The sequence below is a fragment of the Hoplias malabaricus genome, chromosome 7 (assembly GCF_029633855.1).
Source record: "Hoplias malabaricus isolate fHopMal1 chromosome 7, fHopMal1.hap1, whole genome shotgun sequence".
Classification (NCBI taxonomy): domain Eukaryota; kingdom Metazoa; phylum Chordata; class Actinopteri; order Characiformes; family Erythrinidae; genus Hoplias; species Hoplias malabaricus.
This window is the reverse complement of record NC_089806.1, coordinates 18820444-18845030: the sequence shown is the minus strand read 5'-3', so window position 1 is coordinate 18845030 and position 24587 is coordinate 18820444. Positions and strand designations below refer to the sequence as shown.

At 39.9% G+C, this 24587-nt stretch overlaps 1 protein-coding gene across 1 annotated transcript in view; it reads left to right on the top strand.

Annotated features, from left to right (window-relative positions):
* Positions 1 to 20662, top strand: part of brf1b (BRF1 RNA polymerase III transcription initiation factor subunit b) — a 64366-nt gene extending 43704 nt beyond the window's left edge. Inside the window, exons 14-19 of the mRNA XM_066676822.1 lie at positions 195 to 276; positions 1153 to 1205; positions 1772 to 2037; positions 14209 to 14260; positions 16768 to 16942; positions 19283 to 20662. Of these exons, the coding sequence (XP_066532919.1) occupies positions 195 to 276; positions 1153 to 1205; positions 1772 to 2037; positions 14209 to 14260; positions 16768 to 16942; positions 19283 to 19320 (666 nt within the window). The 3' untranslated portion in view covers positions 19321 to 20662. The remainder of the gene's footprint in view (positions 1 to 194; positions 277 to 1152; positions 1206 to 1771; positions 2038 to 14208; positions 14261 to 16767; positions 16943 to 19282) is intronic.
* The last annotated feature ends 3925 nt before the right edge of the window (positions 20663 to 24587 follow it).

The window sequence follows — 24587 nt, the reverse complement described above, 5'->3', positions numbered from 1 at the left end:
GTTTGTAATGTGAGATTTTATGTTTGCTCTTGCCATTTGTATCTGTGAGCTTTTATAGCCTGTTAAGGTGAGATTCAAATAGTCACGGCCTGAATCTTCCATCCATTATTATCTCAAATTAGACTACAATTTGTGATAGTGCATTCTGTCTGTGTGGCAGTTGCCACTTATCAACATTAATCTCCTCTCTACAGTACATTCTAAATGAGAAGGAAGTGCAAGCTAAGACAGAGCTCTGGATGAAACAGAATGAGGAGTATCTTAGGGAACAGAAAGGTAAGAGAACAGGCAGAGCAACTCAACACATTCATTAACTCACAGCTCAGTTCTTGCAAACACGGATGGCTCTGGTCCCAGCTGGTGTGCAGCCCAGAAGGATAAAGGCTCAAATTAAATTAGCCTGAACAGAAAGGGGTTTCATTTTTATTATTTTTTTTTAAAACCTCATTAGGTAAAGTGGGCTACTTCCTGAGCTTTTATCCTCAGATCTAAAGTCAAATGTCAGGATATTTATCTTGCCTGGTTCTAGACTGTGATAGATTAAGATAAAATAATGCTTCATCATGCTTCAAGTTTATATAAATTTAACTTGTGGGTAACTTATTTTAAATGTTTACAGTTTTGTCTGGTTATAGATCTGATATCTGATATTGAGTGGCCAGACACAGAGCTTTTTAAGGAGATTAAATATTTTTAATATTAGTAGAGGACACCTTTTTAGTAGATTTTCCAAAGTAGTTATAGCCTATGAGTCCACAGCCTGGTATGGTGACCTAAATATGCCCTATGACCATAGTCGCATCTTACATAAAGTATTTGAGCTGAGATACAGATTATTCAAAAGGCCATATGTTATAATAACTTCATTTTATTTAGACATGGAATGACACTCTGTTTTATATTGTTTATTTTTATGTTTTGTTGTGATTAATTGTGTTGTGCCTGTATTGTGTAACTTGTGTCTTGCTTAATGAGCCATGCTGAACACCAAATATACTATGCTGGCAGTAAAGAAAGAGCAAACGGTGAACTCAAGATTGTTTTTTGCTGAATATAATTTAGCGAGCTACTTAAATTATTGGTCTATAAAAATTTTCTTGGCTGTACTGTTCTAGAAAATCCTCTGAAATGTATTCCCTCCTGTCTTTACAGAAAAAGAGGAAAGAATAGCTAAGGAGAAGGAGCAAGGGATCTATAAGGAGAAAGTAAGTGTGTATGTGTCTGGGTGACACTGGTGAACAGATGTGTTGGCCTTTACTCCTCTCTCACACAAGGTTCCTCAGACACAGAACAGCTGCTGATCTGAGGGAGTTCCTTACTTCCTATTTTCCTGGAATACTCCTCCAGTTTCTCCCTACCAGACTCACAGAGTTGCCTGTGCTTAACCTGTCTGCTCTGACATCTGCACTGCTGCTCTCAGCCAGGTCGGATTAGCCGGCCCCATTGCCAGACCTCTAATGATGTGCAGAGAACCTGATCCTGATAGCAGATACAGTAGCCAGAGTAGGAAGCAGTGCTGCTGTGCAGGGATTTGTTCCACTCTGGCACATAGCAAACCTGGTCTTTGAAGATCACTCATGATCACATTGACTGAATCACTTTTACACACTACTAATGGGATTCTGTAATCTGTTGACATCTGTTCGAATACAGTTCCAGTATGGTACAGGATTCTTTGCCTTGAAAGACCACTACCCATGTATTAACTCTGTAGATACGTACCAGTATGGATTCCTCTTCTCTCAGTTTGTCTAATTCTATATCTTTGCAGCCCAAGAAGCCATCTAAGAGGCGTGAGCCCATTCGAGCCAGCACGGCTGGAGAGGCAATAGAGAAGATGCTTGAACAGAAGAAGATTTCAAGTAAAATTAATTATGATGTGCTGCGAGATCTTAACAGTAAAGGCAGCAGTCCAGCTCATCAACCAGAGGAGATCCCCTGCAGTGGCCCCGGGCGAAAGAAGCTCACCCGGCGCAAGAAACAACCCAACAAGAGCAATCTTGGCCTGGCTAAGCCTGCTAGCCTCATGGGCAAAAGGTGGGAATTAACAAAGGGTGTTTCTTTTCAATGGAGTGAGCTGCTTAGTTTCTACTGTTTTTAAACTGGTTCATGTCTATTGAAAGTCTTTTTGAGTGAAAGAGTAGGTTTCCCCCACTTTTCTGCGCTTGTCCTCAAAATCTACAGAAACGGCCACTCTATCGTTGCAGGTCTTTGTCCCAAGCGGTACAATGCTTCTTTTGTACATACTGACAAAAGGCAAGATCAAAAGGTTGTTCCTTGCCCTCGAAAGGCTTCTTTTTTTCTACCTATAAGATTTCGCTTTTTTCTCTTTCTTTGGCTGACCTTCAGAGTCATTTCCACCAGGAGAAAGCTTGTCATCAATTCTGTGCCAGGATTTTCTGTTCCCTGTCACCTGGCACCCTACGGTCTTTTCTCAGAGCATACCCTGTCTCCAATTAATAGTCCTACAGGACTCCAAATGCCCCTGTGAGTGAAGTAATGAATCGCCGGCAGACGGAGCATAAGATCATGACTTCTTCACTGGCTCAGTGAGGAATGGCTTCTTATTGTGAGATTTCTCCTCTTCCATTCCTTTCATTAATGATAATTACTAATTTTATACTGCATGTCAGGATGATCATGAATCACATGTGAGCTCCAGTGGAGGCCCAATGATCTGAAGGTTAGGCAATTAATAAACCCTTATGCTCACACAGGGCTGGGTATCAAAATCCATTACCGTTATAGTATTGAAAGGGTTATTTATATGCTACAGAGTATTTTAAACATCCATTTTAGTCCGTACTAAAATTCAGTACAAAAGTGCTCAGTCTTAGCATCCAGAAGCCAATAACCTTGATCAATGATTGGCTGTGTAAATTACGCTTGCCTGTTATTAACTTCATTGATTCTTGATCTGTCTGCATGTCATAACCATCATTAAATATATTAAATAGGAGAGCTTCACACTCACCCCTTCCTGGATTAAGCCACAATCACTGCATTTGTACTTTTATAAAAAGTAGTTGAAAATGTTATTATTTAAGAATTAGAAAAATCACACTTTTTAAAGTCACTGTAACTTTTACAAATAAGAACACCCTAAGTTGTTTTTTTGGGTGGGGAATGTTTTAATTTTTTAACTACTTTTCTGTTTATATACTTTGCTATAGGAAAGTTTTAGACTCACTGGTAAAAAAATATTAAATCACCATAGGTGGGTGGAACAATGGAACAAATTTGACAGTAAACTCAAATTTAGTTACAGCTCCAATTGAGTGAAAACTTTCCCTTTGCCTCCTGCTGGACCATGGGAAAACTTCTAATGAGCTGTCATGGGAGGGAAGGTTGGCCTTGGTGCCTTAATTTTTGCTGCTGATCACATATAGGCAATGCTTGCAACTGTCTACTGCTTTAGACTCTCTGTATTTGACTGTTTTCTTAATGAACAACTTGTGCTTTTGCTAAAATTAAGCAAGCTGTATTTTAAAACTTTATCACATCTTTCTGTAAATACACAGAAAGTCTACATTAGCTGTGTTTTGTGCTTCAGAGTTCTTAAAGTGTATTTATCTAGTTGCTGTGAAGACCTGGCTGGTTTTCTGTTTATCTCACTTCAACAGGATCTTTCATACTACCCCTCAGAGACATTAGTAAAGCAGTGACCCCACAGCCTCTCTGGTAGTGTATCCAGACAAGCAAATGCAGTGCCTCAACTCCCCCAGCCTTCACACACATACACACACACTGCCAGCCTCCTACACTAGCTACCAAACCAAGCCCCCTGTATGACCTTCATACTAACAGAGACTGAAAAGCATTCTTCCAGATAGAGCAGGGGATAATTGCCACACAGTTTTTTTACTTTGCTCTCTTCTTTCCTCCCATTCCCCATTTGTACTACCTCCCATATATTCTTAAAGGTTTTCAGTTTTTAGTACTCACAGCGTTTGGCTTTTGAAGTGCAAATCTGAACTTGGTGCGGCAGATCGGCCTGTCTGTGGATCTCTTACCACATACCTTAGAGAGAGTGACAACCCATGTAGACACATCTCCTCCTGAAGAGCTATGTGATTTTATCTAATCCTCATTTCACAGAGCATTTCCCTCATTTAAAACCACAGCCAAAATTTTAGGTTGTAACCCATCTTGCTTAATGACAACATTGTCTGTGATTTATTTTGTAAATATTAACTTAGGGTAATGGCATAAAATGTGTGTATATGTGCTTGGTCTGGGTAAATTTGAAACCCATCACATTCGTTTGCCAGATGTAGCCACAAATACATTGTGAAGTATCCTTGTACATTTCAGAGAATGCTGCTGAGATCTCATATTCTCAATGGACTGTGGTTCGGGTTCCGTCAGTTATTATCATTGTTTCTACCAAACTACAACAGTTCACTCAGCCATAGCAGTTCATCTAAAATAGCTCATCCTTCATTATCACAGATTCCACATGGAGACACTGAGAGTGCATACAGACAGTAAGACACCAGTATGTGAGGAGTGGTTTGACTGTACATGTGGTTATGATGAGACGCAGCCAGCATGGTCACTAATGAACACTGTGACAGATTATAGCTCCAATTGGCCCTGTTCTCAAGAAATGATCTGGTTGGTGAATTGGTAGGTAAAAATTCAGATATGTATGAATTACAAAAGAAAAAAAAGATGCACAGAGCAATTTAAATCTCAACTACTTCTTTTAAAGAGGAATTGTTATATATTTACAGATGTCTGCTTAGTTAATTTATTTTAATTGCGTAAGCATAAGTGAACAAGTGTATAATTACTTAGATAAACTTTAACATATTCTGAGATTGTTGTGAATTTTTTTGTAGGGCAACCAATATTGGAATTACATTTCACATTTCTAACAGTGGTCAGTAATAGTAACCAGAGGTGGTGATTTGTGCCTACAGCACAGATATAGCCATTCTATTTATTATCTATATCCACAATTAAACCTACATGTGCCTTCTGAGGACTAATATAAAATATTTATTCTGATAAAATCTAAATACAGCTGCATATAGCACTATGATAAATGTTTTATGGTAAAAGCTTATCTGAAAATTATCAAAGTTTCAAAAACATTTCATGCAACAACTGTCTATAATAAAGCTTTTAGAGGGATATGACTCTTGTTGATGTCTTATTCCTGGGGTTTTACCAATTCTCTGTATATTTTTCTAAAATCTGTTTTACACTCCACTGACTAAATCATGCATAAATTTACCATGAATAAATATAGACAAACTTTGTCCAAAGTGATAAATAGTGCTCTTTATAGGGAAGGTCCTCTACACGAGTGAATGAATAAGTTAAAAACAGTTTGATTGGGAGCTTCATATCTAAAATATCTGTGAAATTCCTCTTTAACAGATAAGCTCTTTTTGCTAACTTGTCATGAACATTGGATAGGGTTTATTCCCAGGGTCAATATCTGCCCAACCTCTGGCCACTTCTCAGCCAAAATGCTTTAGGTCAGGTTTAACAGCATTGAAGTTTCCATTGTTTAAACAAGTGATTTATCAGTGGGCTGAGGTCTGCTAGTCTGGAGGATGCATGGCGGTAGGAGTTGGGGAGCCACTTCCTGCTGATGAGAACCACATCCTTTGAAGAAGCATAACAGCTGGATGCTGCTGTTGGCCAGTAGTTCTCTCCAGGGAACTTAGGACTGTGAATTGTAGAGTAAGGGTTTTGTTTCCTAGGGCAACCAGTGACTTCATTGTGGCAGGGTAATCAAATTATTGCTATTAGTAAAATATGCGCTCCTCTACCACATTTTACTATTTTAATTTGAACATTATATGTTTACATTCTTTATATGACAAGAATTAGAGTACCTTTTGCTATACCTTTGTATGACATTTGGCAGACACTCTTATCCAGAGCAATGGATGTATTCAGGTTACTTATTTAGATCATTAGTCCTATTAGTCTTGCCCATAAGGCCCATGGTGTAGGGTCTATTTAACAAGCAGGGACTTGAAGCCTAGCCTATTTTGTGGAAGTCTGTGGTGTTACCCAATATGCCACACATATGTTTATGCAACAAAACATTTATTTTTGGATAAAACATCCTTATGAATATATTATATTGTTAATTTATTGGCTTGGTTCCAGTACATTAACTAGTGATGTTCAAATGGTACATTTAAGCTGCATCCCACTCCATGGGTTCCCTTAGCAGTTCCCTTGTATCCCTTACACACTAATTACCTGAATTCTGCTAAGGGATCTCTAGCTGGTTAAATCCCTTCTCTGGGAATGCCCCGCCAGTGACCATTCTTTTGCTTTGTGAAGTAACTAACAAACTAACAATTATTAATCATGTATCATAATGTGTGTGTAATATGGGAATCACTGTGATTTTATAGACATACCACAGTGTTTACAATTATACGCAATGGCTGATGGGTAAACGTAACTGTCAAATTCCTGCATACTGATAAGCTGTTATTGACTACTCCCTATTCAGTCTGAAAACTTTCACTTTTTTCACTACAATTTGGAATCTCATTTAAGATGGCGTAATGTAACCTATGTAGTCCCACAGTCCTTTGGACCAGATGTTACAAAGGTCTTCACATTGACATTGGGAGCTGTTACCAAGCTGTGCCATTCATGAGGAGAAAATTGGTACTTCCTTCTGCAGCCACCCTGCCGTATGTCAGCTTCTTAATTCAAGATCAGTTCAGGGCGTTCTCACTCCCACACACTGTTTTGTTCACTCTGAGGCAGGATGGTTTTTAGCTGCCTCCATAGTACATGCTTATGAATGTCAGTGATTGAATTGTATTAAGAGGATAATGCAAGGTTGGTGTTTGTGTTTGTGCCTTGTTCTAAGTTATTGTTGCGCTATTGTTCTGCGCAAGTACCTCTCTTCCATTTTTGTGTCCATGTCAGCACAGTGAGACTGGCATCATAGGCCTGCAGGCGAGCCCATCTCAGGCAGAAGGAATTCTGGGGTGAAATGGAGTGTGCAGAGCTATGAGGCCAGCACAGTCGCTACAGTGGAGGGCAACCCCCCCACCCACCCTTTCTTTCTTGCTCGACCGCTAGAGGGAAAGATTGCAGGAGGATAATCACTTCTTTCTTCTCTGCCTTGGATCCCTCCCACCAAGCGTTCTCCTGAAGCACACACCCTGGGGGGCTTCCTCAGTGGTCTGCAGGAAGCGTGATAAGATGTCTTGTCACCGGGAGGTGTGGAAACCACCAGGCCCTTAATGCATGCCTGCTCTGGGGTCAGATTGCATGCCTCCTATCAGTATCTTCCTGCATCGCGCTAGAGTTGAGGATGCTAGCTGAATGCGTAATGGATTTGTCCTCCAGGAAGAGGATGCTGTGTAAGCGAGCCTCCTCTGGTCCGCGTTAGTGAGGTTAGCTGCCGCTTTAACCTCTCTTCTCCTTTCCTCTGCGTGTGTGTATGCAGTATGGCTTAGATCAGTGATCTGTGTCTGAAGAGTGTCTCTGCTTCCCCAAGGCTGACACGGTCTAACTTTACAATGCAAAGCAGTGTGCTGTATACAGGCAGTTGCTTCAAGAGTACACAGAACTGAAATTTCATTATAGCATGACACTGGGTCTGAATTACTAGCCATCAAAGCTGCCATTCAGTATGTTTTATTGTGAAATACAGAACATAGAAATGGTATTGGGACAGACCAACAAATCAATGAATTCAGGTGTTTTATTCAGTCCAATTTCCAAAATCCACACTGTAAAAATGAAGAAGTTAACGGAACTCAAAAAGATTAAGGCAATCTTTTGCCATAACATTTTTAAATTCATAAACTCAAATGTCAGAATTATGCATACACATTAACTTTAAATGTTTACCACTTCATTTAATGCTTAATACAAAAAAATGCATTTCTGGTACTCAATATTATTAAGTACTATTAACTAATTTAACAATAAATTCATTCATTGTCTGTAACTGAGGTGCCAGTCCATCACAACACACCAAACTCCTCAGGGCAGTAACCTGATTCAGGACTCGAACCTACGACACCAGGACTCTGGAGCTATGTGACAGTGATTCTACTTGTTACACCACCACCACTCGTACGGAAATAAACACATGAACCTGTCTGTATTCAATAAAAGCAGTGAACACCAGACCATACGGCATCTCGGCTGAAAATTGCTGCACTCATCCCATGTCTGTGACTTCAGACGCCATGCTGCATAAACTCAACTCATAAATCTCTCATATCCAGCTATTTTTACTTAAAACACAAAACAGGACTCTGCTAAATCAAAATTTTACAGTTTCACAACTCAAAAAGAAGAAATTGTTGAAAATTATTTAATTGTTTAATTGACTGAAACATTGAATGCATTTTAAGTTAGAATCACACAATCCAGTTAATTATTTTGAACATTAGGGTTTACAGTACAACAAAATCCAATTTTCAAATTTCAATTTCCAATTTTCACAAAATTTCTTGAAAGAATGGTCACACTGTGATGTTCTGTAGTAGTATTGCAAAAAGTCAGTTTGTGGAATATCACCCCTCCTAAATATTCCATGATCAACAGTGAGTGGTATTGAGTTTTGAGTTTTATTGACAAACCACAGAAACTCGGCCACATGTCGCTGATTGCTGAGGCACACAGTGCGCAAAAGTTGACCATGCTCGGCTGACTTAATAACTGAGTTCCAAACCTGCTGTTATAGCTGCAAATGGAAGACCAACTTCATATTAACACCTGTGGAAATCTCCTGCAGATGTAATGGGTATGTGTCCCAATAAGTTAGTCCAAATAGCGTATCTGTGTTTAATCTGTTTATTTGACATGATTTATATCTGGTAGTTTACATGAATATGTTTTTGATGCAAGTGGAAACATCCGTCAAAACCTTATTACTTATACTGAAAAATGGGTGACATATTTTTTGTTAAATTCATAAAGATTAAATCGGCATGAAATTAATTCCAATGTTTAAGTGGTTTAAATATCTCTGTCAGGCTGTATCAGACACCACTGATGCAGTATGGCCTCAACTTGGTCCTTGATAGACTATTTTTGTTTTTGTATTTTTGCTTTTTGTGTACATGATTATGGAAAAGATGGTGTTTTTTTTGTTTGTTTGTTTGTTTATTATTATTATTTTTTTTAAATAATGTATATATTGGATTTTTTTTGTCAAGTAATACAAAGAGAATTAGGAAGACATTAAATAATGCAGTAACATACAAATGATTGAAATAAAAATGTAATAATTATAATATTAATAATAGTAATAATAACGTCAGAGACATAAACAAGGCACAAAAAACCCTGAAATAAATCATAGTATACTAATATTAAAGCCAAGCTTAGTTGCAAGAGTCAGTCAATTAAAAAATCGTCAATAAATAGTCAATTAAAAAATAGGGAGATCAAGGGAAGATAAATGTTTTACATAATCAAAGAAAAGGTCCCAAAATTATGAAAATTCCTCCTCCAATTCTGACTTCCAAAGGGACTTAATAGTATCAAGGGAGGCTATACGACTGGATCTGCACATACATATATGAAATTAACCCCTTCATAGAAGGAGCTGGATTAAGAAAATTATCTAAAGGGTTTCCCCAGGTAGACTGGGAAATTGTGGAAATATATGAAAAGATGGTGTTTTGACACAATGTTAAACTACCTCACCCTCTCCATATCCCAAGTGGGTGTGTCTTGAACAGAGCTGGAGATCCCATTATATTATTTTACACTGATTATCTGAAAGAGCCTTCCTGCTGCATACAAATACAGTGTTTCAGCTCTCTGTCCTATCATCTTCCCTCAGCACCCTGAACAACAAGTTCTGGTCCTTCAGGAATGCTTGGTCTAATGTGGCTGATGTACTATTAACCGACAATAGAGGTTGCTTGATGTAACCTAAATGGATTTAACTTTTAGGACATCACAATATTGTCTGCAAATAGTTGGGAGTTCTGTTCTAATCTGTTATTCAGGAGAAGCTTTGCCCCTTCAGAATGGTGCCCTACCCTCACCTAAATTCTGTCCCAGTTGGTGAGTGGGGGAGCACAGCTGTGCAGTGTCACCGTTAGCTGTTTTAATTCCTCTCCTTCTCTCAGCACTCCACTGCCCCCCTTATGTATTTACACAAACCCAGCTGCCATGCGTTATTGGCTCAAAAGAAATATTACTTCCCCCTGTCAGATTTCATTGACGCTCATTATTGACGGACTAGCAAGCGGCTGAGGTACTGTGCTCTCCCTCAAACCACTGTGGCTGGGCTAGTCTTTATGAAATCATGCCGAGAGCCATTTAAAAGCGTTGCCTAGCTACACAACCCACAAGACCATGCTGGTATTACAGGACGTGTTTGATTTCTCATCTTAAATCCTCTCAGTGACAACTCAGATATAACTCCCATGTTACCAAAGCGTTGGCTGAACGAATCTATGCTAATCTATGTCTTTTTTGTTTTAGATGTGACACTTACCAGACAGACATAGTGGGCGGAAAAGGAAGCTATTGTTTAATTTACAATGAAAATCAGCGTTCTATGTATCATGGAGAGAATGTTCTGCTATGAGCATATGATGTCAATAACAGCCTAATAATTACAGGTCTTTCTGCAACGCTGTTGGGTCATGGAATTGGCTAGTACAAAATGTTTGTTTAGTTTTTTGTTTTGCTTCATGTCAGTGTTTCTCTGGAAAGCTAATGCGAACATTTGCTTTAATAATGGAGGCCTGTTAAAGAGTCCTGTGAGATTCTAGGAAATTATTGATGACAGTGCAGCATGGGGATTGATTGTTAAGTGGACAAATTTGTCTTGCGTGAATTTGCTCCATTAGCCAGCTCATCCACCATCTGTCCTGGGGCAGGAACAGACAGTCTGGGGCGTGGAGCTTGGCATCGGGGCCTCCTCACCAGCCAGTTCTAGTGAGCCCCAGGGGCGTACTGCACTCTACAGATGCCCCATTGCCCCCCCACTAAGAGGTCATGGACTGGACACCCAAAATGAACTACTTGCAAACTGTTAATAATGCAGGCTTTCCTTCTTGTAATGTGCCATTGGTGAAGATATAGCAGTTGCATGTCAAACCTTTTCAGATCACTCTCATGTATTTTATTTTTTTTACAAATCTCAAAATTGCACCACTGTACCCCAGAGCTGTGCTGAATGTGAAAATTGTAATTTGCCCAAAATCTTTTCCTGTAGTAAGCTTTTTTTTTACCACCAGTCAGCACCCATGCTTTCATTAATAAGGGGGCAATGATGGCCAGATGCTAAATAATGTTTTGGTGTGGACAGGACCAACTCTCTTTACATGGGATTACATGGGGAGCTTAGTTGATCCATATGGACCTCCTGCTGCACTTACAGATTTTCATGAGCAAAGAAAATCCTTTGATATCTGTAGTCTTTTAAGGATAAAATTTATTTAACCCCTCTTTTTTATAAACAGAGTGTCCAAACTTTCACCGTTGGAGACATGCTAAGACGCCTCCAAATCCCAACACATAATTCAGCTACTAGTGCCAACACACTCCCACAATGGGGTGGTAGACATAGTGTCAGTGCCGGTTACGATATTTATGTTGCCAGCCCTATGGGGCTTGTGGATATGTGCCCATATGGGGATGTGGACATCCACTGTCTAGTCCTGTCAGCATGAGAAGAAATCCTACATTTGAAACGAGCAGAGTTGTGTCAATGTTCAGCAGCCAAGCTTACCCCAAGGTTCCTCGCAACTTAGCAAGTTTGTCCTTGAAGGTTTGATGGCCCAGACCAAACATCTCTCCAGGGCAGACTGCTTGCAGGATAATGGGCCATTTTCACCAAGCTGCCCACACATGGCCTTTCTGATGGTTCTGCTGATAATTTATCCCATCTGAACTGGTGGGACCAGCGCTCAGAACTTTCTGACCATGATTGGTTTTTTCAGTGTCCTGTCACAGATGTTTTGTCATAAATCATGCCTCAGATTCACTGAAGTGAGGGAGATTTGAGGAGCAGAGTAATTTTGTTTGTATTATCTGATTTGGCAAAGGCTTAAATCCTTCTTTCAAAGTGATCTCAGTATAAGTTCTGGTAAAATAATAGATTAACAAACTAGATTGCACCAGACGTCTGGGTGACTGCATCCGAGGTTATTCTGAGAAGCTGCAGATGCATTTGGAGAATTGAATTTGAAAAAAGAGATAAATTACAGTAATCAGTGTTTGATTGCATTGGCAGATGCTCTCACTGTATCTCAGGCTTTTTCTGGTCCCATTATGACTCGGTGGGTTCTGTCAGATTGCTATCGATTCCCTGTTACTGCCCTGTGCTATGGAATGGAAGGTCACAAGGAAAAATAATTGAAAGCAATCGCTTAGCCTTTCAGCCCCCTTGTAATGCCCAATGCTTTTTGTGTGGCACTCCCATTTACTTGCTCATGGGCTATCTCTTGAGCCCAATGCTAGAAGATTATATACATTTCTCACTCCCACTGAGCAAAGCCAGTCGATATATATTGTCCAGATTCTGCCCAGAGGCCATTTGCCCAGTGTAGCTCGCATGCGCTTGTTAGTGTATTAGTTGCAGCCAGCTAGAGGACCCGAGACTCTGTCTGAAACGCCTCTCACTCTGCGAGGGGGCTTGAGGGTGATTGTGTTTTGCAGTAATGTGTTGGGTAATCCTAATGCCAGAGGTACAGTGGGGATCAGTGCCAGAGCTCAGCATACCGGGAACTACATTGCACATTTAAGTCCAGGCCAAGGCAGACCAGGCTTAGTTCACCTTGCACCCAGCAGATGGCTGGTGCTTGCTGCCGTTCCTAATGAGGCACGACGAAGCAGAGTGGCGGGCGCTGGCTCTCTGCTCAACACCATCCTCCTCCACTTTTTCTTAAGCTGATTAATTAGCACCACATTTGCTTATTGGCCAAGAAACACTCTTGCTGATTCCTCTGGGAGTGAGTCCCACACACTGCCCAGCTTTTAGTTCTTACGCTGTGATCGTTTGGTACCTGAGTGCATGAGTGAAAAGGATATATATTGTGTATGACTGTGGTTGGGCTGGATTCACTTGGGCTGGTGTGTTTCTTGCCTGAAGATTTATGCATGACATTTAAAGATTATAAATAATATGTCCAGGTACACGTTTCCTCAATCCCAAACCTCATTTCACCCTTATTTATTTAGCTTACCTCGTACCTCCCTAGAGATACTTAACGTATACTTCTGTTCCCTAATAAAACAGATGTGATGGTCTAAAGAAATCTTTGCAAAAATCAGACAATGCTGTGGTGCAGTACTTACCAACAGCTACCTGCATAAATCCATACTTTCAAGGACGAGTACTGATCATAGCCTTTTGAATGCTTAAGTCTTGCTATGTTTTTAGATTAACTGTTCCATTGAATCATGTCTGGCTCTAGAGATTCAGCACTCAAGACAGAAGATTTTTACTGTCTACATTTCTATGCTAGTTCTAAGGTCACCTTGAACATTTAGGCAGTAGCTTGAAGGATTTGGGATGGTTTAAAGAAACATAAATACCAGTCTCAGAGTGCTTCTCTTAGTCACACTTCTCTACTCACACAGGACCAGCAGAGACACATATCAAGGTCATTCTCTCCAGAACGTTCTGTCATTTCTTCTCCTCCTTTCCCATCCCCCTCAAGACTAATTAACTTTTCCTACCGGTCTCTTTAATATTAGCCTTAAATAGTGTGGGGTGTTTGATGTTCAAATCCGATTGCTGGCAGATGTAAGCTAAGCATTTCATCAGAGCCACAGGGTGTCTTTTCACCCAGTGGAGCGGCTCCCGGCCTGAACGAAGTGCTTTAGCTATGCTTAAATAATCTGCAGTGCGGGAGGAGCCCAGGGATGAGACAGGATGCTTGGCGCAGTTTTTATAGAAGGACTATGAGGCCAGTTTCGGGAAACTGAATTCTCTGCAGCAGCTCTGCTTATTTTAGGCATTCAGTATGAAAGTGGGATGGAATTTGGAAATTTCTGCCTGCATTATCTCTTTCTGTGGGATGTTTCAGAGCCACAGTAGAAGCATTATCTTCCTGTGAGGGTGTGTGCAAAGTATGTGACTGAGAAAGGTTGTAGCAATATCTGTAATGCAGAATGTAGCAAAAACATTGGTGTGGGTTTCAGCAGAATTAAATGTGTCCTTCTATAGTACAATAGCTTATTGTACTATGAGGAAACCTGTGATTAATAACTCTCCCTTTACTGTCCTAGGCTCCGCCCCCTGATATCATCTAGTCCCAAGAAGAAGAAAGCAGTTGCCCAGGTGAGGAAAGTGATGCCCCTGAGAGATTAACAGTAGAAATTAAGTATTAAACAGATAGCGCAGACATGTGGCAGCTAATTAACAAAATAATCATTTCAGATGAGTCCAATATTTTAAATTCATATATATAAGTGACAGTATATTTCAGGGCAACAGTCTTTGCTATTTTAATATCTTTAAAACACTATTTTAATTAAGTGGTCCTGACCAATACAGACATAATTAAATCAACAGTATTCATGTTGCATATTGTTTTGTAACTCAGGATCTAAATAGAATACTGAATTGCATGAGTAGGATGTGGTCCCTGTTTCATTACAGAGCCAGTGTTTTTAACACGGTCTGTGGTTGAAGCCATTCGGCCTGATGTAACCTGAAGCCCCACTTGAGCTTTGCGCTCTATCTTTCTCATGAGTCAGATGATTCATCATAAAGGGCTATAGTAGTGACCCTGTGCATCGCACATTATTCATGTTTATGTTTATTTGATCTGAAGGCAGTATCTGCAGTCATGGTTACATGGCTTGATGGATGAGCGTTTTGCTCTGTGGCTTTTACTGCCCTGTGTGTACGTTTAGGCTGTGATTAGGAGCGCCTCAGCCTCTACATAAAACTGATGCTGAGAGAGAGAGAGAGAGAGAGAGGAAGAGGAAGAGAGGAGGGGGAGGGGTCTGTGCAGGCAGAGAGATAGAAAGAGCACACACAGAATGCTGGCGGGGGTCAACTGGGCCGTCGCTAGGCAACCTCTTGGTCCCGTCTTGGTTGCTGCGCAGCAGATGCTCTGATTGGCTGAAGGGATCCGATGAAATGAATTGGGGTTACATAACCGTGTGTGTTCCTTAGAAGGAATCAGAGAGGAGTCACCCTCAACAAAGAATCAACAGCAGATGTTGGAATATACTTTTCAATCCTAGGAAAGGGAGACCAACCAAAAGAAGAAAAAAAAAACCCGAGCAAATTCAGCATGTATTTATATAATAATAATAATAATCCATCCATCCATCCATTATCTGTAACCGCTTATCCAATTTAGGGTCGCGGGGGGTCCAGAGCCTACCTGGAATCATTGGGCGCAAGGCGGGAATACACCCTGGATGGGGCGCCAGTCCTTCACAGGGCAACACAGACACACACACATTCACTCACACACTCACGGACACTTTCGAGTCACCAATCCACCTGCAACATGTGTTTTTGGACTGTGGGAGGAAACCGGAGCACCCGGAGGAAACCCACGCGGACACAGGGAGAACACACCAACTCCTCACAGACAGTCACCCGGAGCGGGAATCGAACCCACAACCTCCAGGCCCCTGGAGCTGTGTGACTGCAACACTACCTGCTGCGCCACCGTGCCGCCCAATAATAATAATAATAATAATAATACACATTAACAACAATTGTTTTAATTTTAGTATGACAATTTTATTATTATTACTATTATTGCTGTTGTTATTTATTATTATTACCGTTATTAACTATTTTAAGGCATCTTCCATACACATATGAGATATATCACAGTAGCAGTCTGGAATGAAACCATGTACTTATTTTTATTATTATTTGTTTTTTCTGTAATGTTTAGAACATGTATATCTCAGAAATAGATTATGAGTTGTAGCTGATTCACAAAGTAATGGCTGGTAAAATATTAGGTTCATAAAAATCAGCCAGAATATCCTTTTAACACTGAGAGGTGTTTCTACGTCTATTAAAAATCTATCAAAACAAAAAAAAAATCTGATTTTAATTTGAGTCCGCTAAATGCTTGTCTCTTCACATTAAATTGATGCCCCTTATTCTTCTGCCCCAGATCCTTTAGCCATTTAGACTCTATGTCTGATTGATCCCAGTTAGGATTGGCCCAATAAGGGTCCGACCCACAGGCGAGCTGCAGGCAGCCTTTGAGGCCGGCAGAAAGGGCTGGTTCTGAAGTGGTGCCTGCCTGGCAGGACCACTATCAGCAGAGCCCTGCTTCCTCTGCTGCCTGTCCCATAGTGAGTGACCGCCTAGAGAGGACCCTCATGCCTTCACAGACAGCCTGAGCTATAATTAGCATGAAGATTTCCATACACTTCTTCACTTTTCCACAACATGATAATTAATTAGGGCTTTTGCTTCCCTAGGCGCTGCTTCCTCTCTCGGATGCCTAATAGGATGTGTGGCCCTGCTTTTTTTTCTGTCTTTTGTCTTTTTTCAATACATCTCTCTGTTTAATTCTTCTCTTCCTTACCGGTATGGAATTAGTCAATACTTATCAGAGAGCATGGTTTATAATTGGCAGAGAGCCTGTGTTCCCATCTGTTTCTTTTATACATTTCATCATTACTTTGTGCTCCATCATTGATTTTACTGGATAGTTCCTCAGGGCACTGAATAATGGTTGGGCCAGCGTATTATTAATTAAGTGAAGGATTTATGATGGGAGGTCCTTAGCCAACATATAAAACTTGTCAAAATAAAGCTCAAGTATGGAGCCAAATTGTTTTGTCTTTTGTGATATACAGGTTATGCCTCCTCCAGTAATGCTACCTCTTGTGGCCCCTGAGCCCCCTCCTGCCCCCACACCTCCTCCGGTGGTGGAGAGCGGCCCTGTTACATATGAGGAGCCCGCTGAGGAAGAAGAGGAGGAAGAGACAGAGGAGCCCTGTGTCAGTGCCATGGAGCTTATGGGAGGCAATGGTCAGTAAAACTAGTACAATTATACTGAACCTAGTACTGTAGTTAGAGTGATGGCGTCACAGGTATTGTCTGAACGCAGCTATGTCAGCATCACGGCTCAGTTAGGGCATTGTTTAAGGAATATATTAGCAACAAAATATATTTTCATGTTCATAGATGTTGGTGTTTTTGTAAAAAGCTATAAAATACTCTTCAATCTTTATTTAACAAACAAAAGTACAAAGAAAAAGTGTCTTAACGGATCAACTTGATTGTATATTTTAAATAAAATATAAGATAGAATGTAAAAATATAAGTTACACTCTTTTCAAATGTGCCACTATAAGCAGGTGAATATAACAAGCATTCAGATAAGTTTCAGTCTTAGCAAGTGTTTTGCATCTAACAGTTCAAAAGGAACATTTTACCACAAGATACCTCTGTTTGTCTGTTTAGAGTTAGGCCGGAAACCACTGTTAAATATGCATGACCTTTTGAGATGTGAAATGACATTCTATGAAAACATATTCATCGAGAATTGCAACCTGAAATTCTATACACTCATACGATATGTTTTCTGGGCCCAAGCTCATCTGAGATGTGTGCTTTGGTCAATGAGACCGTATTTCAGTTTGCTTTTTTGGGGGATAAACAGAGAGAAACAACGTTGCCCATGGTTCTTTCAGCAAGACAATGCCAGGCCTCGTTCTGCATGTGCTACAACAGCATGCCTTCATTGTGTGTGTGTGTGTGTGTGTGCTTGGCATACCTATATGTTTCCTATGGTGCATCATAAAGAGGAGAATCAGACAAAAGTGAGAACAGATTTTTGAGCATCTGAGATCTTGTATCAATCAGCAATGGACAAAATTTCACTTGCAAACTTTAACAATTAACATCATCTGTTCCAAAATTATTAAAAAGCAGAGGTATACGTTTATTTATTTATTTTTTTAATTTAACTTTTATTTAACTAGTAAAGTGATCTCGCAAAAGGAGCCTCTTCAAAACACACAGAAACCTAACAATAAAAAACGTTAAGAAAGCAACAAGACAGAAAACAAATCAAAAAACAAAACAAAAAGGCAACAACAAAACTAAGATGGTATCAGAGTACATTAGTATACAATACGTATAACTAAAGGAAATGTGACGTAACACAGTGGTAAACATGCCTCTGTCCTGACTATTTTTACAAAATACGATTGAGACGGCCAGTGACACTTTTGGAAATCTCTTCTTTATTCTTTTGTAAAATAAATGTTCAAGAGAATTAACAAATCACAGATTCTTGTTTACTTTTCAGGTTAAAGAGGTTTGTAGATCATCAGAGCCATGTTTGACATGTCTGAAATGCACCTCTTTGATTTGCATTACAGAATATGTGTTGACATAACTCTTTTGTGTGTGTACTAAATACTGCAGTCTTCAGGTTAAGGTTAGCTTGTTTATTTAAAGCTGTTTCAGTTTTTACAATGAAAGCCCAGCAGTCCCACACCTCCTGCTGTGTAGACAGTCTGTACAGTTTGTTGTTGAATATGGAAGAATATTTGTTGGAACATTGACCTCAGCGCACTTGCTTGTGTTAGGGCCTGGTACACAATAACAGGAGTTTGCATGACTTAGTTCTAACAACTTCTGAGGCGGTAGGTGTTTGCATGAGTGTATGAAATGCACATTTGAGAATTTGGAATTGAAATATTTAGCGTGGTTAGTTTGTAAAACATTGATAACTATCTGTGTATTCTTAGAGTTCTGGTTCTTTTTTCTTTAAAAGTTCGCACAATAACGTTATTTTAGATTTTGTTTCAGTTCTTACTAAAAGTAGAGTGAACAATGAATGTTGATTGTGAAGCTCAGATCAGGAAAGGCATTCTGAGATGTTTTTAATTTCATCATTTTTTATAGATAACAATCTAGTAAATTAGATTTGACGTTACATATTGGTTACTTAATTTAGTGTGGTTTGAAGCAAGTTTGCTTACATAAAACCAAGGAAGAAGACATCAAACCCCAAACTTATTTACAGCTAATTTGCTGTAGTTGAAGGAAAGCTTTTTAATCTCAACATTTCCTTATTTACTTAAGATCTTATATTTTCTTAATTTTGATTAATCACATTAACAATAGTTATCTTACAGATTAGGTTCAGTAACTTCTGTCATTTACATTATTAGACTGTCAGCTTGTGATGAATTTGCTTGCTCATAACCAGTGCCATGCATAGATCTATAGATCATTTATCAGAAATCAAATGTATTACCCAGTGGCAGTTTGCTGACCAATCTAAACCTTATACCTCTCTTTACTCACATGTCACTGAATTCTTGTCCTATTATTAATCTTTATTTCTCTTTCCAGAATATGGCTGTGAGGCTGAAGAGGAAGAGGTTTTCTAGTTTTCCCATTCTTAAACGAGCAATATTTGTAGGAGCCCAGGAACCTCTGCCTTCCTCCCCATGGAGTCAGAAGAACAAGGTGGAGACGTGTGTGCTGCTGTTGTTACTATGGAATATTCCTGTATCTCTACTTCTCATGCACCAGAGAACTTGTTCAGATTCTGCAGCATCTGGCAGAGTGGGGACAGTTGAGGTTGAACACAACACGTGACCAAGACATGACTTTAGATTGTGTTTTGGACCATTAGCTTCACGTTAATCCAGCACCTGTGCTTTGCTGTAGTCACTTATGAGAAGTATGTTTATCAGACCATGCCTAGGAAGAAACCTAATAAGCCGTTCGGCATTCTGTTACGCCAGTGATATAGCTGCAGATGCACATCAAGTAATGAAGAATGCACCTCCGTCTCACTCTGGGGATTGTTTATCTGTCTATGAATTGTACTTCATCTACATTTGCTTTAAAGATCATTTGCACTTGTGTTCCCAAATCATGAAAATGTGGTAGTTTCCCTTGAGCTCTTTTTGATAACAACAGTCATTCCAGCTAAGTCCAGCTTACTAAGTTAAAGTCATGGTATAGATGACAGATATTTTAACTAAAGATGTTAATAGATGTATTTATTTTAGTGCCGTTTTGTTATGTATCTTTGTAAATGTTACTTTAGGATTTTAAACTGTAGAATATTGAACCTGAATGAATGTAAAAAATGTAAATATATGTCTTCTTATGTAATCTTTCTGTACTTAACTTGCTTCATTCCTTATCAAACATAACATTTTAAATGATAAATATTGATATAGTGCATTTTAACTTCTTTTATATGCTTTCTGTTACAAGTTCAACATCAGATCTCAAGGACATTTCTGTAAAGTTGAATGTGCTAAGAGATGAACAGCTGGTAACCTGAGTTCCTATGCACAATTAAAATGTTTCCTCAAGGAAAGAACCTAATTGGCACAAATTCACCCACCTGTCAGCATTAAAATATGTTAAGATATGTAGATCTGCTGGAGCTGAATTATTTGTTAAATATCCTGTTCCTCCTTATGTTTGATATATGCTAATATTAATATTTTCTCTTTTTTCCCTCCAGAATCCTTTCTGTCTGTATATGCATATCAGGGGCTAAGTGAGTTGTTTCTACATGCAAACACTGTTTGTTACACATGAGTTCAGGTCCATATTATGACTGCTGCCTTTTTAACGCTCATCTCCAATGTCTTCATCAGGAAGACACGCAAGAACAAAAAAAATCTCTTAATGTGTAACAGGAGATCATCCGCAGACCCTCAGGTGTGTGTGTGTGTGTGCGTGCGTGTGAGTGTGTAGGAGCAGCAGATGGCCAGCCCTCTGTTCTCCACATGCCTCACACGTCTTCTTGCAATATCACCATCAGCTCGTGTCACCAGATTGCTTCATCAGTCACACGAACACACATAGCCTTAGACTGCCATTCAGCAGCATGGCATTTCCATTCTATTATCAGGACTGAGGTTAATCCTGGCTATCAGTGTGCACACCTGAGACCTGAAGAACAAAGCCTGAGCATGTATATACACTCAGTAAATATATAGTCAATAAATAATGAAGTAGCAAATAATGTTTTTCCATAAAATATCATATTCCATTTCAGGATGTTTAGAAATGAACAGCTGGTAACTGTATTCCTAGGTGTAATTAAATGTTTTTCTTGAATGGAAAAAATCAGTATGCATCCCCACATGTCAATTTTTAATTGCCTACATAGACAACCTGCAGCTATATCATTATAATACTCGTGCTCATCATTATGTTTGCTGTTTGAGGGATTGTTGGTCAATGCTCTCAATACACTGACAAGCTCGCTGTGAACTGCTGTGCTCCCCATGTATTCACTCAGACCTTTTTATGTTTTGTGTCAAGTATCATCTTTCTCCTTGGTGCTGGAATATGAGGGTTTAAACCCTTTTATGTTGGAGGTTCCCCCCATCGTGCAGGTGCTTATAGGGTGGATGCAGTCGATTTGCCTTCCTCCAATCATCAGGGCGCTGAGAAATATGACACGATAATGGTCTGGTGCTGGAGCACTGCTGGCCTGCCACTCACGTTTTATTTGATTTGTTTCTGGATACAGACTCTGAGAGCCTTTCCACGCTTCAACTGTATCAGGTTCACGTCTTCAAAGAGTGTATTAAACAACTTTGTGCTCCCTGCACCCTCCTTCACTCCGTCTGGCTGAAGCTTAGTCTCTGGTTTCCAGCCTTAACTCCTTCGCACAACTCATAGCAAGGTCACATCAGTCATTTTACCATCTATAAGGGCTTTGAATAATGGGATTCCTTTGTCCTAATTAATAAGTGGTGTTAACTGATTACAGTTGTTGCAGCATTTCAGAGTTAGGATGTATTTGGTGAGTATATGACCTAATTTGATTTGTAGATACACAGCAGGTAGTGTCGCAGCCACACAGCTCCAGGGGCCTGGAGGTTGTGGGTTCGATTCCCGCTCCGGGTGACTGTCTGTGAGGAGTTGGTGTGTTCTCCCCGTGTCCGCGTGGGTTTCCTCCGGGTCCAAAAACACATGTTGGTAGGTGGATTGGCGACTCAAAAGTGTCCGTAGGTGTGTGTGTTGCCCTGTGAAGGACTGGCGCCCCCTCCAGGGTGTATTCCCGCCTTGCGCCCAATGATTCCAGGTAGGCTCTGGACCCACCGCGACCCTGAATTGGATAAGCGGTTACAGATAATGAAGGAATGAATTTTGGAGCATTTCTATTGGTCCATTTATTATGAAATTTTCACACAATGTGAAGGACAGTTGCTGTGTTAAAAAGAGGTAGTAAACCAAATATCTACTAAAATGGAGATACTTGTTTTCATTGGGCGCAAGGTAGGAATACACTCTGGAGAGGGCGCCAGTCCTTCACAGGGCAACACACACTCTCACACATTCACTCAAACCTACAGACCAACCCACAACCTCCAGGTCCCTGGAGCTATGTGACTGTGACACTACCTGCTGCACCACTGTGCCGCACAACATGGATTATTGTTGGTTAAACATAGTGGCTAACGCTGCTGCTCTCCCTGTGTCAGAGTGGGGTCTGACCTCCAGCCAAGGCAACTACACCCCTCCTGACAAATAAAGCCTTGCCGAGACTCCTATCATACACCTTAATATGTAGCATGATCAGAATTTAAGCCAATTTGAGTCAATTTTTCCAGAAAAGAGTAAATGCAAATGTCAGTAATTACCTAGTGTGGCCAGTGCCCAGCACCTTTGACTGACAGGGATCTCTGACCACAAAGCCCATGGTTCCACAAAAATCTGTTACAGTTCATGGCAGAAATAAAAATTAAATGAAGAAATAGCCCTTGAATCTGTAGCAATGTCTCAATCATGGATGCCCATAGTGTGGCCTATGCTTTATTTGCTCCATCAAATAAAGCATCTTTATTTGTAAACAGCTTCATCATTGTTGACTGTAGCGACAGCAGTGATGATTCTATGATGACTGTCTTGATGATGTAGCAAATCTGGTCATTCTCAGATCCTCTGTACAGCTGCCTGATATTCTGCTATTGTGTGCAGTGATCTCTCTGAATCTCACTGATCCTAGGGCAGGAGCATTTGCCGTAGTGTCTGGATCAGCAGCTCTGTGAGGGCCTGGAGGGAGGGGAAAGAGAGGGAGAGAGAGAGCTGGGTAGTGATTTATGCAGTGTGACTGGCTCCTGCGTATGAAGATCAGCCAGGTTTCTTGAGCTGTCCTTCACATACAGCTTCACACAGCAGGACTCAGGTGACCACATGTGTTTCCTCTGCCTCACTGGCTCAGACCTCTGCAGCCTGTGGTCCAGTCAGTGATGAGGTAATACAGGGTCATCTTACTGGGAGTATATGAGGAGGAGCAGTTGTCCACTCATGTGGCCATCATGAGATGGAGCTGAACCAGAACAGACTCAGGTCAGTAGCAGGCCATGGACAAGTGGAGAAGGCTGCCTTCATTTTTGCAGAATAGTACTTTTTATTGTATTTATATCTTATTTCATGTTTTAATATCTCTCTCTTTTCTCTCTTAAGAAGAAAAAGAATCCAATCTTGTATCTTATTATACACAGCTTACATTTGTATGTAAAGGATTGCCCCCCCCACCCCACCCCACCCCGTGCTCAAAAATGTTGTTGATATTCTGAGTAAAATGAATGACCTTTACAGGGATTACACACACATACGGCAGGTGTTCAGCTATATATTAGTTCCCAGTCTCTGCTGATTACTTTATTTATAGTTTTACATACGCATTTTAATATACTGTATGCATATGCCATGATTTGGCACTAAGCTGCATTTGATTCATTTGTTAATTTCAGTAAATAAACAATAATTCCTCATAAAGCTGTGCCAAATGGTGTAAAAGGCTGTGTATTTAATGTTAGAAAATCAACAACAAATAAGTCATTCAAAAAAGCAAGTGGGGTCATCAATAGCAGTGAAAGCTGCAAGTGTTTTGTTAAAATGTTAACTTAAACGTGACAAATGTGAACACACGCTAACACAGGTTAACCTTTTAGCCTCCTCGCTTTACTTCATAGCAAAGACAGAGGTCTGACACTGTTGTGACAAATGAATGTGATTGAGTACCTCATTAAGAACTGGCAGAGGCATATAAAGAGCATTTAAAATACTCTTATAATGCACATAACCATAAATTAAATATGTTATTTGATACATTATTCTTTAGAATAATCAAACAAATAACATCTTAATGCTTGCACATTGTTAAACTTTGCACTTTGCAGGTTTTCATTACTTCACTTGCTCCCTCAGTTACTGCTGTGTATGTGATGAATTGTGTTATATATGTTACATCTTTGTACCCAACTTCAATTGAACTACGCAGAACCATGTTGGTCAGTGCTGTCAGTTTTCTTTTTGTATTCTTTAGTTTAGGTCTGTGTTATTATTGTTCTGTATCACGGCGCTGGCACCACAGTCCTGGAGGAATGCTGTTTCATTTCACTGTGTATTGCTTTAGTGTTTAGATGCATATAAAATTCACTAGCGTTAAAGGCTAAGCACCACTTAATGAACCTCCATGAATATTTCACATTATTTTAGTTACTGACATATATAAGTATGAATTAAAATGAAAATAGCATTTTTAATTTGCTTTAAAATTGACAATTTTATTAAATTGACGGAAAAACCCGAGCTCGCTACGGAAATTATTTAATGCAACTGTGACGTCACTGGTGGACAAGAGCTGAACAACACAGCGGTAAAATAC